The sequence below is a fragment of the Mastigoproctus giganteus genome, chromosome 13 (genome assembly GCF_048544385.1).
Source record: "Mastigoproctus giganteus isolate SK-2022 chromosome 13, ASM4854438v1, whole genome shotgun sequence".
NCBI lineage: Eukaryota > Metazoa > Arthropoda > Arachnida > Uropygi > Thelyphonidae > Mastigoproctus > Mastigoproctus giganteus.
In genome coordinates, this window is record NC_143587.1 from 127,207,539 (window position 1) to 127,228,303 (window position 20,765).

At 38.0% G+C, this 20,765-nt stretch overlaps 1 protein-coding gene across 2 annotated transcripts in view; it reads left to right on the forward strand.

Moving 5' to 3' along the window:
* The first annotated feature begins 370 nt into the window (after positions 1 to 370).
* The window catches only part of Hap40 (Huntingtin-associated protein 40 kDa), a 246,830-nt gene continuing 226,435 nt past the window's right edge, over positions 371 to 20,765 (forward strand). The window contains exon 1 of one of the 2 annotated variants that reach the window (XM_090387399.1): positions 371 to 454. In XM_090387399.1, coding sequence (XP_090243525.1) covers positions 372 to 454 — 83 coding nt within the window. In that variant the 5' untranslated portion in view covers position 371. The other variant, XM_090387398.1, reaches the window with a different exon arrangement.

A 20,765-nucleotide genomic window follows, 5' to 3' on the forward strand; every position in this document is an offset into this window, starting at 1 on the left:
ATCAAAAGCCTTTCTAAGATCCAAGTATATAATATCAAAGCTATTCCCTGCATCCAGTTCTTTTGTGACTGCATCATAGTATCCAATCAAATTGGTCAGGCAAGACATCCCCTTAACAAAGCCATGCTGTGTCCGAGCTATAACTGAAGTGTTGTCTAAATGATCCTGCCGTGCAGTCCATATGGAATGAATGCGTCCTTTTAATAGGGACGCATTCATTCCATATGGCTAATAATAAAAAAAAAGAAATAAAATAAATAAATAATAATAATAATGCTAATAATAATAAATATTCTAATAATAATAATAATTCAGCGTAAAGACCTTTTTTTTTTTAAAGCATTTGCTGCAATTTTGTATCACAAGAGGGCATGTGTCTGCAGTCCAAAGAAATGGATTGCGGTCGTAATGACTTTTTGGCCCATTATAAAGCTATTTCAAGTAAACTGAAAAAGTATGTTAATATGAAGTGTATTTCATATATGGATATTCCCGGTATACAGTGTATTGCATAATATATATACACACACTCCACGTATATGTCGTAGGCATTTTCATTTGTTTTCTCGGCTAGTGGTTTTCAACTGTAATCACCACCGACTCGTTTCATAAACCTTTCGTGAGTTAGGCATGAGTGGTGACGGTAAAAACAATGACTCATCTTACAGACTACCTGAACTTTTCTCGTCGTGTAATTCATCATTTACGCACGTTGGTGGCTTTGAAAAATGATGAACTGTATGTACTACCTATCTGCTGAACAGAATCCTGTTTTGGATTAAAACAATTTACCTAAAATGCTAAAATGGCTAATGCAACCATTTCCAGTCATTACATAAAATAATATATACACACACATATATGCATATATATATATATATATATATATGTATAATTCATATCCAATTGTCACTCTACTTGTTCGCCATGCTATTGGCATATATTTTATTTTAGTTTATATACATATATAGTATTTTTGTAATATGGGGAAGATTATATTAAGATACATACCTCGATAAATTGCATAATGTGATATAGAAAACGAATAAGATAATATAATATAATAGTATACAAAAGGATAATATACAAAACCTATTGTTGCTTATCCACAATCTAAGTGAATTTGTCTGGGGTCAACCACCCAAATCGAAAGTAACAGTGATAAGGGGTTCTCTGTTTCTGTGATGATCAATATGCACTAAGGCGAAATCAGTTTTGAGGTTTATATTACACAAAACATAATTTGGTGTAATATAACATATAATAAATTTATAAGTTACATAAGTAATTTGAATCTAAACCATAATACAATAAGAAAGATTTTTTCAATTACTGCAAAGCACCCATTGATCATTGTTCTCTATAATATTTTATACATTATAATACTTTAGGCCGTTGTGAAGCGGAGTGGGAGTTCAGTAGCAAACGCTCTTTGAGTAGACCGTGGTTTAAACCCCCGACTACTAAATACTGCCACACTAGTCCAGTGCGGTCGATCTGCACTGGACTAGCATGGCAGATTATGGTCCATTTCCTTCAACATGAATTGTTGAGGAGGCTTCTATCCTGCAGTGGATTGATAATGGCTGCTGCTTACCTCTTTTATTATAAACTGTGTTTATAATATGTTCTGAATAGAAAAACTACACAAATAAAAAAACAAAAGAATATGTGCTAAATCAAAAACAGCCAGGGGCAGCTGAGAATAGTTAGGGGACTTTATAGATTTATTTAATATATGGGACACCAAAGGGTCACTGATGATCAATGAGTGCTTTTCAGTAATTTAAAAAATCTTTATTATTATTATTACTAGCCACATAGTGCAAGGAAGCCTGTGGCTTATGGTGCACCAGATAAAAAAAAAATTTCCAAGTTACCCTGAGAGAGACATACAGAAATACAAGGGAATCACCAAGAAAGAGAAGAATGATGATATCTAGCTTAGGACCCTGTGTATGCCAAGCCCATTCTTATTGTATTATGGTTTAGATTCAAATTATTTATGTATCCTCTAAATTTATTACATGTTATATTACACCAAATTATGTTACAACCTCAAAATTGATTTCGCCTTAGTGCATATTGTTCATCACAGAAACAAAGAACCCCTTATCGCTGTGTTACTTTCAGTTTGGGAGGCTGACCCCAGACGAAGTCACCTAGATTGTGGGTAAGCAACGATAAGTTTTGTATATATATTATTCTTTTGTGTACTAACCCTTGTGCATTATATTATCCTATGCATTTTCTATAGCTCAATCAATATATATATATATATACATTTTAATATTATTATCTTAACATGATTTTCTTACTATAATATTCCTGATAATAAAAAATACTATATACAACTCATTATGGACGTAATGCATCTATTGCCATTGCAAGTGCATTAGCCCATAAATACAGTCTATTTATTAATGTCAGTGTACCTTCCATACTTCTCAGTAAATATATGTATATATGAAGTGTAGGTATACAACAATGAGTTTTTGTATATTATGTATTTCTATTTTTTAACACTAAATTTTTTGCCTATGCATTCTCCCTAGATTTATCTGGGTATTCCTTCATTTTTTCACTACTCTTCTTAAAATAATAATTAACTCTTTGTCAAATACTAATTAACTCTTTGCAAATACCAATTAACTCTTCTTCAAATACTAATCTAAAAAATAATATTATATATTATATTATGGTCGTAGTCTATTTATTTCCATGGCAATGGCACCAGCCCACAAATATCATCTACCAATATTAATAACGCTTTACTATGGCTCACATTTGGTGAGTATGGGCTTGGCATACCGATTGTCCTAAGCTGGGTATCATCATTCTTCTCTTTCTTGGTGATTCCCTTCTGCTTTTCTCTCTCTCTCTCTCTCTCTGGATAAATCGGGGATTTCTTTTTTTTTTGTTTTATTTGCTTGTTCAGCAAAAGCCTCAGGCTTCCTTGCACCATATAGCTAATAATAATAATAATATATATATATATATATATATATTATATATGGTCATTTCTTATAGGTTGGACACTTGCAGTTTGGTGGTTCTTTCCTTCACTTTTCCTTTTGCTTTGTATACTTTTTTCCAGTTAAACTTTAGAACAAGGCTCTTATCCATGCATCTTTGCAACAACAGTAATTAGCATTAGTTGAGGCATATGGTGCAAGAAAGCAAGCTTATACAGTCTCAAAAATACACGGCAAAACTTTAGGAATGAGGTCCTTATATGTGGACAATAAAAATATTTTATATCAACATAGTTCCGGAAATGCTTAGTTCCTGAGTTATTAACTGGAATGTCTTATCTCCTGCAGGTGATTTCCTTCATCACAAGGTACTGCAAAGTAATTTTGTATGTTACTGGCGGTTTCCAGGGTCACCCCTATATCCGCCGTGTGTTAAGCTTTTGTTTAGTGCCAGCAGGATCTCAAGATCATTAATAATTGCTCTAAGGGGAAAAAAAAAAAAAAAAAAAAAGGAGTTATAGTTAAGTTAGGTTAAATAAAAGTTAAGTTAAAGGTTAAAGTTAAAGCTTGATAATTATAATTAATAGTTGGAGTTTACTTAATGTTATTTTAGTGTGTGTAGTATGTTGTTTTGTGTTGTGTGTGGCTGGCTTCTGGCATTTAGCAGCAGGGGGTCGAGGGCGAGGTGTGCCCCAACCCCCCGCTCCCATCCCTAGCCACGAGGAGGCAGCCAGATTCTACTTTACTCTTATTGGGTGGGTAGATTATCACTTTTAACAATTAGGTTATTAATCAATTTACTTGAGTGCCCAATTCTCGCAGGGCTCAATCCTGGCCTAGAGCGGGCTCTCCAGTGTGTTTTAGGAGGCAGGGGCCCCCTCACTCGCAGCACCCAATTCTGTCCTAGTGGGGGGGAACTCCTCCCTCCCAAAGTTTCTTTATATTCTACGTGTTAGTGGTGCCCCGGCTCTCGCAGGGCTCAATCCTGGCCTAGAGCGGGAACACCAGTGTGTTTTATGAGGCCCCCCCTCACTCGCAGGGCCCAATCCTGTCCTGGTGGGGGAGTCCCTTTCTCCCAATATTCTATGTGTTAGTATTACCCCGGCTCTCGCAGGGCTCATCCTGGCCTAGAGCGGCGTTTTAGACTACTCTCAGTGTTCTAGGCTCCCACACTCACAGGGCCCAATCCTGACCTAGTGGGGAGCCCAGCACTCTTGGTTCTTTCAGCAGTTTTAGCCTGAACATTATGCAAGTAACATTGGCAATCAAGTATTTAGCTATGTGTGACAATTTGGGCTAATGCTTCTTTAATTGCAATTTACTATACCTGGTTTGACAATATACAATTTTGTCTTTGTCTTATTTTACCCTACAGGGATTTATGCCAGTGATGGGCTAGTTGTATCAGGGCCAACCCATACAGGCTTTGGTTAGGGTTGCCCAGAATCTCAGGGTGTGTAGCAGGACCGTTACACTGCCAGTCTCTGCTAGTTTGACATCTCATTTAATATCTGGATATGGGCTCTTGTGTCTCAGCGCCCATTATCCTCTTAAGGTACTCAGCAATTTTACTAAAGTTTGTAAATGTTGCCGAATAAACAAGTTTTGTGCCAAGTACAGACTGGCTGATGGATTCTGTCATATGCGATTTGTTATTTATGGGTTCTATTCATGCGGAGAACTTTTTGTTTATTATGTTGATATAAACAAATCACAAGGTACTGACAGAATCTGGTGGTTTTCCATTCCGACCATGTAGTCAAATCAGGAGCAAGTGGATATGCACTTTATGTATGGTTTGGTGGATGGCAGTGCTCTGGAGGATGATCATTGTTTATACCATGAAAGGTTTCCAGAACAAAGATGTCCAGACAGGAAAATGTTTGAAGGTATCCATCGCCGCCTTTGTGAACATGGGACCTTTACACCTCATGCTGCCGACAGAGGATGACCAAGATCTGCAACTCCTGAAGTAGAGGAGGAGATTTTGGATTTTGTCCAAAATCTGCTGCCGACAGAGGAAGACCAAGATCTACGACTCCTGAAGTAGAGGAGGATATTTTGGATGTTGTGCATGCCACTCCTGGAATCAGCACATGCAGAATAGCAATGCAACTGGCTGTTCAACTTTCGACTATTTGGAGAGTGTTGCGAGAACACCAACTATATCCTTACCATTTGCAACTGGTACAGGCCTTGTCACCAGCAGATTACCCTGCACGAGTAATGTTCTGCCAGTGGTTTTTGCAGCAGTATGGTACATCTCCTCACTTTCCTGCCTTAGTGATATTCACAGATGAAGCAGTTCACATGAGACGGAATCCAAAACTTTCACAATCAGCATGTATGGGCTGAGGAAAACCCACATGCAATTCTTCCATCACATCACCAACAGCGGTTCAGCCTCAACATCTGGGCAGATGTTTTTGATGATAAGTTATTTGGGCCCCATGTACTTCCAAAAGTACATGGGGTACAGAAACTTATCATCAAAAATATACAGAAACTTTCTGGAATACAGCATGCCAGATTTCTTGGACGACACGCCACTGATCATTCGTCAACAAGCACACTTCATGCATGATGGCGGTCCCGCACATTTCAGCCACCTAGCCCGCAATTACCTGAATCGAAGGTTTCCTGGTCGGTGGATAGAGGTGGAACAACTGCCTGGCCTCCACGCTCAGCTGATTTAAACCCACTAGATTTCTTCTTGCAGGGGCCATTTAAAGTCATTGGTGTATTCGACTCCGGTAGCTGATGTGGAAACTCTCCGCAATTGAATTGTGGCAGATTGTGAGACAATATGAAACATGCCAGGAATTTGTCATTGTCTTCGCGAGTTCATGAGACGTCAGTGTGAGGCCTGTTTTCAGACAAGATGGACATTTTGAACAATTACTATAAGGTGATGTGAATAGTTAAGTATCATAGACAGACCTTCAAAACTTGGAAACCAAGCATTTCCGGAACTATGTTGATATAAAATATTTTTATTGTCTACATATGAGGAACTCATTCCTGAATTTATGCTGTGTATTTTTGAGTCACCCCATATATATCAGCCAAAAAAAAAAAAAAAAACCCTTCCCATTTCACCCATCCGGTCACTCCAAATGTTTGTATAGTTCAGCCTTAAATTTATTTAAGCTATCAACTACCCGTTGGCTAAAGGCAAACTTCCGCACATCTATTCTACAACTGTCTTTCCTCAATTTGAATCTATGCCCCCTCAGGTTCTTAGTCTGAGCAAGTGGAAGTGTCCAGATGCTGCAACTTGCAGAATTTAATCTTTTCTTCATAAGTGCACCCCCTTTGTTCCTCTACCCAGTCTTGTTGCCCTTCTCTGTACTCGCTCAAGCAACTCTATATCCCTTCTAAAATGAATCCTCCAGACCTGTATGCAGTACTCAAGGTGTGGCCTGACAATTGCCTTATACAAAGAGATAATCATCTCCTTGTCTCTGCCAGCAAAATTCCTATATATTATTGACAAAACTCCATGAAACTGCTCTGGCAGCCTGACTGCACAATTACCCCCAGGTCTTTTTCATTCTCCACCTCCCTGAATGTAGTACCACAAAGTTGATACATTTCTCTTGGGTTACTGCTACCCATATGCAGTACTTTGCATTTGTCAATGTTAAACTTCAGTTGCCACTTCTCAGCCCATGTGCCTAACTTTTCTAGATCCTGTTGCAGTATCATACTGTCTTTAATGTCATTAACAACCCTTCCAACCTTTGTATCACCTGCAAACTTGGACATTAAGCCCGATATACCTTCACCGATATACCAACAATGGGCCCAGCACCGAACCCTGGGAGACTGCTAATAACATTAGTCCACGTAGAGTAGTGTCCATTTATTACCACTCTCTGCTGTCTCCCACGCAACCATCCCTTTATCCATTGCAGTAACCCCAGCGGCTCACATCTGGTGAGTATGGGCCTGGCACACCCAGGGTCCTGAGCTGGATATCATCGTTCTTTTCTTTCTTGGTGACTCCCTTCTACACACTCTCTCTCTCTTTCGGGGTAATTCAGAAATTTTTTTTTGGCTGGTGCAGCATAAGCCGCAGGCTTCCTTGCGCCGTGTGGATAATAATAATAATAATCTCTTCTACTTTAATTGTTTATTTATTATTTTTCACCCTCCCACATCCTCAGGCGCCTCCGTAGCCAGGTGGGTAGGAGTGGCAGTGCATAGCACCTGCTTCTTGATTAGACCGGGGTTCGACCTGTGACCACCAAATACGGAGGATGCGGAAAGGTCAGGGGTTGACCACCGCATATCCCCAGAGCAATATGGCCTTAGTTGCTAATGCGCCTAAAAACCAAATAACAAACAAACAACACATCCTCAAGTTGATTTCTCTCCTTATACTATATACCAGAGGTTCCCAAAGTGTGGGGATGCCCTCTGGGGGAATGCTTGTTTTTTTGGGGGGGGGTGCATTTGTTTTCATAAAGCACTTTTTTAACAAAATATGGATAAACCATCCCACTAATCCAGGTATGAAGGTGTTTTTTTATTTATTTTTGTTATTTGTATTTTATTTCCTTGAGATGAAATGTGTGGAAGTATATATATTAATTTACAAAATCGTGTATATTAATAGCTAAATTTTATGTCAGATCTGTTTATTTGCACTTGTTGCTAAACTGGGTGGAATATGGAATTTATGAAACATTGTAAGGGGGAGGCTTAAGGTATAGTTGTTTGGGAACCTCTACTATACAGAATCAAACTACATACCACTGTTCCAGTGCTAGGGCCTCCCATTGGAGGATGGGCTTTACAATCCCCAGCATGCCTGAATGTTGCAACTTTTCAGCAAAGTAGTGCTACCTATCTCTGTCATATTTAGCATTATTGTTTCTGCTGTATTATTTGCCTTATTTACTATTGACTGGTGGTCACTTTGTTTCTGTTCATGCATTATACATATATTCAGGTTCCCTTCCACACTACTGTCTTAATTTGACTGGATGTTATCTCTTTTTTTTCCCTTTAACTTTTTTTACCATTATAATAATATTTCAACCATACACTTCATTACATCAAATATAATTTTATATTTATTTAATTGTTTTTAATTATTGTCTTTCACCCTCCCGCACCCACTAGCCGATTACTCTCACTACACCATATAATATATGCAGTCTAACTACCTCTCTTCCTACTTACTCCTGTAGGTAGGAAGAGAGGTCCGCCCATTGGATGATGGGATAATGCAAGGTCCGCCCATTGGATGATGGGCTTTACAACACCAGCATCACTGAGTATTATAACTTTTCAGCAGTATACTGCTGTTTATCCATCTATCATATTTAGCATTATTGCCTGTACTCTATTCATCACCTTCTTTACCATTAACTAATCACAGTAGTGGCATTTGTTACTAAACTACAAGAAAGTAAGCTTATAAAGTATTTGTCAAAAAACAAAAACGAACTTCCTGCATCACCTGTCGATCTCTTCCAGTAAATTTGTCTAGTTCTTTCTTGAATTTTTTCAAACAACCCACTTCCACAATAACAGATGGAAGTTTGTTCCAACAATCAAACACCTGCTGGCCGAAGACACACCTCCACATATCTGTCCTGGAACTCCTCAATTTGAATTTATGCCACCTTGTCTGTAGTCTAAGCAAGACGAAGAATGCTGGTAGCTTTGAGCTTGCTCAATCCATTCAAAGCCTTAAACATCTCGAACAGATCACCTCACAGGTGCCCAGTCTCTTGACTCTACAGTTTGCAGGACTGAAGCCTTTCTTGGCAAGACTGCACCTGCTCCTGTTCCAGCAGATCTACATCCTTTCGAAAATCAGTCCTCCTGACCTGTATGCAGTACTCAGTGTGTGGCCTAACCGTTGCCTTGTACAGAGGGATCACCTCCTTATCCCTGCTAGCAAAGTTCCTGTATAACAGTGACAAAACCCCATGTGCAGTCCTGGTAACCTGTCTGCATTGATCATTGATCAGAGAACCTCATGTGTAACCACCACACAATTACCTCCAGATCTTTTTCATTTTCCACTACCCTAAGTGTAGTACCACACAGTTAGTACATTAATCTCGGATTACAGTTATCAATATGCAGCACCTCACGCTTGTCAATGTTAAACTTCATCTGCCATTTCCCAGCCCACCTGCCTAATTTTTTTAGATCTTGTTGCAGTGGTTTACCTTGATTGCTGCCATTAATCACCCTGCCAACCTTGTGTCACCTGAAAATTTAGACATTAATCCTGATATACCATCATCAGTATCATTAATAAATATAGAAAACAGCAATGGGCCCAGCACTGAACCCTGGTGGGGAACACTAATAACATTAATCAATGAAGAGCAGTGTCCATTAATAACCACTCTGTCTTTGCCCTCCATGCCACACTGCTCCAGTTTGTACAGCAGTCTTTTATGTGCAACAGTGCCAACTGCTCTACTGAAATTCAGCTATATGATGTTAGAATAATTTTTTACATCCAGTTCTTTTTCACTCCATTGTAGTAACCTATCAGATTGGTTAGACAACACCTCTTAACAAATCCATGCTGTGACTGCAGTATAATTGCATTCCTGTCCAATGGTCCTGCATTACTTCTTTAATAAATGACTGCATTATTTTCCCTGGAACAGAAGATAAGCTAACAGGTTTGTCATTACTAATGTTACCATTTGATCCTCTTTGTAAATTGGGGATGCATTTGTACATCTACAGACCATAGGCACCTCCCCTGAATCCAGGGTTGCTCAAATAATTATGGCTAAAGGTTTGCCAACCTCTTTTGCTGTCTCCATTAATATAATTGAATATATCCCATACATCCTAGTTGCCTTTTTTATATATAGCTATAACAATTTCTCTTCCACTTTCCTCTCAGTTATTTCAGAATCATTTAGCTCCTTCTAAGATTTGATGAACTTCTGGCATTCTCCTTGTAAACAACTCAGGCATTTTGAATGTAGGCATTTGTGAATAGGCATTTTGAATGTAGATGCAAAATGCCTATTCACTTAAGCATTAGCATTAGTAGAGTCATATGATGCAAGAAAGCAAGACAGCATCAGCCAGAAAAAAAAAAAAATACCATTTCACACAACCATTTGCTACAAAAGTTTGTCTAGTTCTTCCTTGGATTTATTTAAGCTATCAACTTCCGCAATGACAGATGGAAGTTTGTTCCACCAATCAGCTGCTTGCTGGATAAAGGCAAATTTCTGCACATCCATTCTACAACTGTCCTTCTCAATTTGAATTTATGCCCCCTCAGGTTTGTAATCTGAGCAAGAGGAAAAATCCAAGCAGCATTGAGCCTGCCCAACCCATTCAAGGCCTTATACACCTCAATCAGATCACCTTGCAGATGCCTAGTCTCCAGATGCTGCAATTTATAGACATTAAGCCTTTCATAGTAAGTGCACCCCCTCATTCCCCTCACCAATCTTATTGCCCTTCTCTGTACTCATTCTAGCACCTCTACATCCTTTCTAAAATGAAGCCTCCAGACCTGTACTCAGTACTCAAGGCATAGCCTGACCATTGCTATTATAGAAAGCAATAATCACCTCCTTCTCCCTACTAACAAAATTCCTGTATATCATTGACAAGACCCCATCACCTTCCCCGGCAGCCTGTTTGTACTGCTGAGAAAACTTCATATCTGACTGCACAATTACCCCCAGGTCTTTTTCATTCTCTATCACCCTAAGTATAGTACCACCCAGTTGGTACATTTCTCTGGGGTTACTGCTGCCCATATGCAGTACTTTTCATTTGTCAATGTTATAAACTTCAGTTGCCATTCTCACTTAGCCCATCTGCCCAACTTTTCTAGATCCTGTTGCAGCAGAGTACTGTCATTAATAACCCTGCAAACTTGGACATTAAGCCTGATATACCTTCATTGATAAATTTACTTTGTCAGCAACCTGAACATTATTATCAACTGTTAATCCAAGCATAAAGTGGACCAATATGATTCAGCCACTTCTTTGTACTGTTAATATAAGAAAATAAACCTTTTTTTTGCCTTTCTTTGCTAGAACTGCCAATCACTTTTTTCCTCCCCGCACATTACACATGCATACTGGGTCTTGACATTATTGTCATATTTGGCTGGATGTACCTTTTAAAATTTTTTTTTTGGTCATATCCTTTGTTACATCAAATTTAAAATTCATAATTAATAATTGTGTTTGAAACATACATTTTAATATATCTTTTAATATATTAACATGCAGTGTCGATAACACTGGGCCACCATTTTTGCCAATGTGTACTCTAAATTCTTATGTGTTTTGTATTCTTTTGATTTGCTTGCATTGACAGAGATGTATGAAATATACGTTATGGCTTCACTGGATCAACACAGTTCTGGTCTTCGGCTGAAGTTTGCTGTAGTGTTCCATTTTTACCTTACTTTCTTCCCAGTAGTAATATTCAAATCATTACTATTATATAATTATATAACAGTAATACATCCCAGGCCTTATGTAAAAATGATTGTTTATCTGTCACCTAATGCAAAATTTACAGTTTAGTAGTATATTGTACATATATACAGTATACTGCAATATTGTACATTGCAGTATACTGTATATATAATTTATCTTCTTCATTGCATTAATCAAATCATTAGCATTTTTCATACTCTTTGAGCTTTTAAAGTATCCCTATTCAGAGCTCTCGGTAGCTCTAAGTAATAAGCAGAATGCCACCAAAATTAGTAAGTAAATTATTCAAGGCATGAGGAGAAGGATCGCCTGACAAAAAAAAATTAGTTCTAAAATCTGCTGATAGGGGATAATATGGTGCTGTACAAGAGGAAAGACATGACAAAGTACCAACAAATAAATAACTAAGACAAACCTTAATGAAATTACAAATTTTTATTTGTTTTTAAATTCTATACAATGGGATCAACTGATGATGTTACCAACAGCAAATTCTCAATGAGAAGCATTCAAGAAAGTAATCTTGGAAGCTACTAGGCATTTTGTCCCAACTAAGAAATACTGTTCAAGGTTTAGTCCTAAATGGTTGGTAGATGAATTGATGAGACTTGTGACAGAGAAGAAAAATGCATGGGATTTATGTAAATTGTCAGGTGACACAGAAACTTATGCCAGATATAAGTTAGCCTATAATCAAGTCACAAAGGAGGTTAGGCAAGCAAAGGCAAATTATGAGAAATCTTTGGCAAACGATGCAAAGAAAAACAGCAAAGACTTCTTTACTTATATAAACTCTAGAAGGAAGGGGATGAATCAGATTGGTCCACTTGATATTGACAGTTCAATTGTTGATGAATCTGCTGAGGTAGCTGACAAACTGAATGAGTATTTTGCATCCACATTCACACGTGAGAAAGTCTATAGGGAAATGGAGGCCAGAAGCTTATCAAACTCTAGCAGGGAGCCAAATGATTTTGTAATAACTGAGAGCAAAGTGGAGGAGAAATTTTTGAAATTTAACATAAAAAAGGTGCCTGGGGTGGATGGGATCTATCCAGTAATATTAAAGGAGGCAGCAAAGGAAGTAAGCAAACCCTTAACCATAATTATGAAAGCTTTTTTTGGATTCAGGGGAGGTTCCCATGGACTGGAGATGTGCAAATGTGTCCCCAATTCACAAAGGGTGACAAGAGTAATTACTGACCTGTTAATATAACTTCTGTTTCAGGGAAGTCACTGGTCAAAGAAGCACTACAGGATCATCTAGAAAAGACTGCAGTTATAATTCAGATACAGCATGGATTTGTTAAGGGGAAGTCTTGTCTGACAAATTTGATTGGATACAATGATGTGGTCACAAAGGAACTGGATGCAAAAAATAATTTTGATATCATGTATTAGTATTAATAATGGCTGCATGGTGCAAGAAAGAATATGTCTTATGCTGCACCAGCCAAAAAAAAAAAAAAAAAAACCCCAAATAAAACAATGATAAAAAAAACAAAACTAATAATTAATAAAAGAAAAGGAAATTAAGCTTATCATCCTATGTGTTTCCCTCACCTGAAGGTACTATCCAGATGACCTTTGAATTTCCCCAAACTGTCATCCTCTACCACACATGTAGGCAACTTATTCCAGTAATTTATAACTCGCTGGCTAAAATAAAACTTCCTGCAGTCCAATCTAAACATCTCCCCCCCCCATAACTTGAATTTATGTCCCCTAGATCTAGTATCATTTATAATCTTGATAATTTCATCCTCATTCATTTTACTGTTGCTTCTCAGAGCCTTAAACACCTCAATCAAATCTCCTCTAAGGTGTCTAGTTTCCAAACTCTGCAATCCACATATTCGAAGTCTTTCTTCATAAGGATGCTCTTTTGCCAATCTCACCAGGCGAGTTACCTTTATTTCCATCCTTTCAAGAAGTTTACTGTTTTAGGAAAGTTTTTAGGAAATTTTAATAAATTTTTAGGAAAGCTTTTGATACTGTTGCACATGGAAGACTATTGTACAAATTGGAGAGTATGGCATTAAGGGCAAGTTGTTGCAGTGGATAAAAGGATGGTTGAGTGGGAGAAGACAGGGAGTGGCAATCAGTAGACCCTACTCTTTGTGGACTAATGTTATTAGTGGATTCCCCCAGAGTTCGATGTTGGGCCCAGTGATGCTGAGGAAGGTATATCAGAGTTAATATCTAAGTTTGCAGACGATACGAAGGTTGGCAGGGTTGTTAAAGTAATGATAGTGTACTATACTACTGCAACAGGATCTAGAAAAGTTGAGCAGATGGGCTGAGAAGTGGCAACTGAAGTTTAACATTGACAAGTGTAAAGTGTTGCATATGGGTAGCCGTAACCTCAAAGTAATGTACCAACTGTGTGGTGCTACACCAGGGTAGTAGAGAATGAAAAGGACCTGGGGGCTAATTGTGTAGTCAGATATGAAGTGTTTTGAGTAGTGCAGACAGGTAAGCTGTAAGAGTAGCTCATGGTGTTTGGTTAATGATGTGCATAAATTTTGCTAGCAGGAATAAGGAGGTGATTGTCCACTTATATAACACAATGGTCAGGCTACACCTTGATACGCATACCGGTTTGGAGGCGTCATTTTAGGATGGATGTAGAGTTGCTGGAACGAGTACAGAGAAGGGCAATGAGATTGATGAGTGGAACAAAGGGTTGCTATTACCAAGAAAGACTAAGTTCTGCAAATTGCAGCATCTGGAGACTAGACACCTGTAAGGTGATATAATTAAGGGGTTTATAGCCTTGAATGGTTTGAGCAAGCTCAATGCTGATGGAATTCTTTCTCTTGCTCAGATTTACTCACCTGAAGGAACACATTCAAATTGAGGAGTGACAATTGTAGAATAGATGTGCAGAAATTTGCCTTTAGCCATCAGGTGGTTGATAGTTGGAACAAACTTCCATCTGTCATTGTGGAAGTTGATAGATTAAATAAATTCAAGGGAAAACTGGACAAATTTTAGAGCAAATGGTTGTGTGAAATGGGATTTTTTTTTTTTTGGCTGATGCTACATAAACTTGCTTTCTTGCATCATATGCCTCTACTAAGGCTAATGCTAATATATAAATATATATATAATGTAATTATAACTGTTATTTTGCTCAGATTACTCACCTGAGGGGACATAAATTCAAATTGAGGAGTGACAATTGTAGAATAGATGTGCAAAAATTTGCCTTTAGCCAGCAGGTGGTTGATAGGTGGAACAAACTTCCATTTGTCATTGTGGAAGGTAATAGCCTAAATAAATTTAAGGAAGAACTGGACAAACTTTTAGAGCGAATGGTTATGTGAAATGGGATTTTTTTTTTTTTTTGCCTTTTGGCTGTTGCTATATCAGCTTGCATATGCCTCCACTAATGCTAATACTAATATATAAATAAATATATATATATAATGTAATTATAACTGTTATTAATTGCTTTAAAAATTATTATATTAGTTGCTAGTGCCATTGTGGAAATTGAACACTGCGATTGAACTACGTACATATTACCTTTCTAAAACTGTTACTTCCTAAATTTGATATTCCTATAAATGTGTAAATAACACCAGCTATTAAATGAAATATAATTGATGTACTTAACGAATCCAACACACTAGTATCAGTTGTCTTCATTTCTAGTTTGTGCTATTTGTATTTTAGCAAAAATAACTCAATCTACCACATTATATATATATATTAGTGTGTCATTATTAATTATTTCTCAAATGATAAATTATCATGTAGTGTCCCTCTTCCAATTAAATAGCTCAGATTCTTATCTTGCTTGCTTCTTCCAGTAGTAAACTCTTGGAAGAAAACTCAGCAAGGACAAAGGCCTGAATGGAATGACAAAAAATAGTCTACTTTCATCAGTAGTATATATATACTTGAGCCAAGCATAATCTTGAGTTTTTTTTATTATCTAATAGGCTGCTTTCTAAAAGGCACAAGACTCATCAGCAGCACTCAAAGATTTTTGGTACAATTTTTATTCATGATACTCTTATAAAATCACTACGACCAAGCATCACTCACTAAAATTTACGTTCATGTGCTTTGCAAGTTTAATAGCTAACTGAAGTTCAGCCACTTGCCATCATGCTATTTGCTGCACATACTCTTCGTGCACAATTTTTTCAAGGATTTTGTCAGAGGCCACCAGAAGAAAAGTTGGTTCTGTGAGTTTGAAGTTGGACTGAAAAAGGATGCTGACTGGTTGCATCAGCTGCTTGGACTAGTTTCGAAGATAGAGGGGAAAATTATAGATGCCAATTTAGAAAAACACTGCCCATTGAAGTATCTATAGAAAAGGCATGCATCAGAAACAGAATGCACGTCAGATAGAGAATGGAGAGACTTTGTAAGAGATGGGTCATGCATTAATTAACCTAACTCCCTCTTTTGAATGGAGACTAGAAGAGCGAGAGAGGTTGGGGTGCATATTGTTCCAGATGTGGGAACAATATTTCATGGTAGGATGGATGAGATTTGTACAGAGTGAGCAGCCGTTTAGAAGAAAAGTAATGCTAAGAGCAAAAGTTTTTTAGATGCAGGGGAAGCAATATTTGTGATGTAGTTATATCAAGAGATTAGAAGTCAGAGTAATCTTTAATACAGATATATGGTCATTTCAACTCTGACAGTAAGATAGATAATCTTGTAATAATTGAGAGTAAAGTGGAGGAGAAAATGTTGAAGATAAACACAAGAAAGGCACCTGGGGTGGATGGGATCTATCCAGTTATATTAAAGGAGACAGCAAAGGAAGTAAGCAAACCCTTAGCCATAATTATGAGAGCTTCCTTGGACTCAGGGGAGATACCCATAGACTGGAAATGTGCAAATGTGACCCCAATTCACAAAGGAGGATCAAAGGCTGACACAAGTAATTATAGACCTGTGAGTTTAACTTCTGTTCCAGAAAAATTAATGGAAGCACTGGTTAAAGAAGCACTGCAGGATCATCTAGACAAGACTTCAGTTATAGCTTGGACACAGCACGGTTTTGTCAAGGGAAAGTCTTGCCTGACCAATTTGATTGGATACTATGATGTAGTCACAAAAGAATTGGATGCAGGGAATAACTTTGATATTATATATTTAGATCTTAGAAAGGCTTTTGATACTGTTGCACATGGAAGACTGCTGCACAAATTGGAGCAGTGTGGCATTGGAGGAAAATTGCTGCTATGGATGAAGGGATAGTTGAGTGGGAGAAGATAGAGAGTGGTAATCAATGGACACTGCTCATCGTGGACTAATGTTATTAGTGGAGTCCCTCAGGGTTCAACGTTGGATCCATTATTGTTTTCTGTATTTATAAATGATATTGATGATGGTATATCAAGCTTAATGTCCAAGTTTGCAGACGATACAAAGGTTGGCAGGGTTGTTAAGGACACTACTGACACTATGCTGCTGCAACAGGATCTAGAAAGGTTGAGCAGATGGGCTGAGAGGTGGCAAATGAAGTTTAACATTGACAAATGTAAAGTACTACATATGGGAAACAGCAACCCCAGAGCAACGTATCAACTCTGTTGTATTACACTAACAGTGGTAGAGAATGAAAAGGACCTGGGGGTAATTGTGCAGGCAGATATGACGTTTTCTGAGCAGTGCAGACGGGCTGCAAGAGTAGATCATAGTGTCTTGTCAATGATATATAGGAATTTTTCTAGCAGGGATACGGAGATGATTATTCCCTTGTATAAGGCAATGGTCAGGCCACACCTTGAGTAATGTATACAGGTCTGGAGGCCTTATTTCAAGAAGGATGTAGAGCTGCTGGAACGAGTACAGAGAAGGGCAACAAGATTAGTGAATGGAACAAAGGGTTGCTCTTACGAAGAAAGGCTTAAGTTTTGCAAATTACAGTATCTGGAGACTAGGCACCTGCGAGGTTGATCTTATTGAGGCGTATAAAGCCTTGAATGGTTTGAGCATGCCCAATGCTGATGGGATTCTTCCTCTTGCTCAGAATAATCAACTGAGAGGGCATAAATTCAAATTGAGGAAAGACAGATGTAGGATGGATGTGCGGAAATTTGCCTTTAGCCAGTGGGTAGTTGGTTGGTCCAACAGACTTCCATCCTTTGTTGTGGAAGTTGATAGCCTAAATAAATTTAAGGCTTAGCTGGACAGGTATTTTGAACGAACAGAGGGGTGAAGTGGAAGTGTTTTTTTTTTTTCTTTTTTGGCTGATGCTGCATAAGCTTGCTTTCTTACATCATGTGCCTCTACTAATGCTAATGCTAATTTCTAGAAATCCTAAGTGTCTACAAAGATAAGCATAGAAGAAGAAGAATCTTTTTTGTGAGATATAAGATTGATGAATATTGACTTTTTCATCAGTCCTTCTTTTAGAAGGATTGATGAATAAGTTATCGTTGTCCCATTGGAGAATTATATGGAGATCAGTATTTAAGAAATTGGTAGTGGATATTTGGAAAGTTGAAGCTGTTTATGCAGGGAAAAGTTTCTCAAACTGGAACGTGGATGCAATGTGATATCATCAGCCAAACTATGGATAGGATTTCCAGTCAATGGAAGAAGAACATTAATATACAAGAGGGAAAGAGTGGGAGAAAGAACTGAACTTTGGGGAACACCAGCATTAGTGGAGAAGTTAAAAGACAGAAATCATCTACCATCTCCTGCAGCTAGCAGTCAGAGAGAAAACTTGATGCCCATTTGCAAAAGCTTGTTTAGAAGACCTTTATGCCAGAATCAATCAAAAGCATTTGAAATGCCAAGAGCAACTGCTTTAAGTTTCACCAAACTTTTCCGTTAAATTTGTCCATAAATGGATAACATAATCCATTATATCACTATGATTGGCACTGATGGAATTCACGGTGATCATTGATCAGATTGAAGGTTTCTAGATAGTTTAGGTGTGTCTCTGCCAGCTGGGCCTAGATAGGCTAGGAATGTCTCGGTGTCTTAGCCAGCTGAATCCATGTGACTAGAAAACTGAAGCCAGCTGGAGTTGCTAACCTTAAAATCACCAAGGAAAATTACTTCACTGTTAGGAAAGTTGGACCAGAGACTGTCAAATTTCAAAGAAAGGAAGTCAAAGAGTTTCAAATAATTGACTAATAATTGACTTTGACTAAAGGAGTTGGGAGAACATTAGAGGCAACAGATGAATTTGACAGAATGAAGATGAGAGATTTTAAGCCAGAGAAGATCAAAAGGAGTAGATGCCAAATTTAATTAAGTCTCTGAACAGAGAAGGGAAGGGAATATCAGAGCAGACATATACATAAGTACCACCTTTGAAGCAAAAGTAGTCATACAGAATGAATACAGAGAAGGGCAACAAGATTAGTGGGGGAACAAAGAGGTGCCATACCAAGAAAGGCCTCAGTTCTACAAATTGTAGCATCTGGAGACTAGGCACCTGCGAAGTGATCTGATTGAGGAGTACAGGCTGAATGCATTAGCATTAGTGAGGCATATGATGCAAAAGAGCAAGCTTATATAGCTTCAGCCAAAAAAAAAACTTCCCATTTCACCCATCCGGTCACTCCAAATGTTTGTCTAGTTCAGCCTTAAATTTATTTAAGCAGTCAACTACCAAAGTAACAGATGGAAGGCTGTTGCAGCAGTCAACTACACGCTGGCTAAAGGCAAACTTCACACATCTATTCTACAACTGTCTTTCCTAGTTTGAATCTATGCCCTCTCAGGTTCTTAATCTGAGCAAGCGGAAGTATCCCATCAGCATTGAGCTTGCTCAAACCATTCAAGGCCTTATAAACCTCAATCAGATCACCTTGCAGGTGCCTAAATGCTGCAACTTGCAGAATTTAAGCCTCTGTTGGTAAGAGCATCCCTTTGTTCTTCTCACCAATCTTGTTGCCCTTCTCTGTACTTGTTCTAGCAACTCTATATCCTTCCTAAAATGAGGCCTCCAGACCTGTATGCAGTATTCAAGATGTGGCCAGACCATTGCCTTATACAAGGGGATAATCACCTCCTTGTCTCTGCTAGCAAAATTGCTATATATCATTGACAAAACTCCATGACCTGCTCTGACAGCCCATCTGCACTGCTTAGAGAACTTCGTATTTGACTACAAAATTACCCCCAGGTCTTTTTCATTCTATACCTCCTTGAGTGTAGTACCACACAGTTGGTACGTTTCTCTTGGGTTACTGCTATCCATATGCGGTACTTTGCATTTGTCAATATTAAACTTTAGTTACCACTTCTCAACCCATCTGCCTAACTTTTCTATATCCTGTTGCAGTAACATACTGTCTTTATTGTCATTAACAACCCTGCCAACCTTTGTATCATCTGCAAACTTGGACATTAAGCCTAATATACCTTCATCGGTATCATTGATAAATACACAAAACAACAATGGGCCTAGCACCAAATCCTGGGGGACTCCACTAGTAACAATAGTCCACATAGAGCAGTGTTCATTTATTACCACTCTCTGGCATCTCCCACTCTGCCATCCCTTTATCCATTGCAGGAACTTTCCCTTAATGCCATACTGCTCCAATTTGTCTGCTCGAAGCAGTCTTCCATGTGCAACAGTATCAAAAGCTTTCCTGAAATCCAAGTATCATCATCATCATTATGAACTTGGTCCGGCTTAGATCTTTTAAGACTTGTTCCATTGTAGCTCTTGGAGGTGGCCTTGATCTAGCCATCGTTGTCTTGGTCAACCTACATCTCTCTCTCTCTCTCTCTCTCTCTCTCTCTCTCTCTCTTGCCTGTAGGTTTGTAGCTAAAGGCTAATTTCGGGATCTGGTCTGGGTTCATTCTTTCTATGTGGCTGATCCTTTTTTTCTGATACCTTTTATGTCATTTACTATGTTATCTACTTTTAATTTCTCGTGAATATCTAAATTTAGTCTAGTCTTGTAAAGCCTAATAATGGTCTTAAAAATCTGATTTGTGCTGCTTCTAGTTTTTCTTATTTATGACCCAAGTCTCACAGCTGTAGAAGAGGGCTGATTTTGAAGTGATGTTGTGCAGTTGTAATTTTGTTTCAGTTGTCATTTGTGGCGTTTAATTATTCTGTTAATTTTATTATATATTTGTAGTTTAGTGTGGATGTCTTTCCCTTCATTTGATATTAAATTTCCGAAAAAGGTGAAATAAGATATTTGTTTTATTATTTTGTCATCAATAACAATTTTGACTCTTTGTATGTTTTTTTTTCACATAATCCCATTGATTTTGTTTTTGAGGTGGAGATTTTCATCTTGTACTTTTTGCCTTTTTTATTCAGTTTATTAGTTACTATCTGTAGTTCATCTTCGGATTTTGCAATTATAACTTG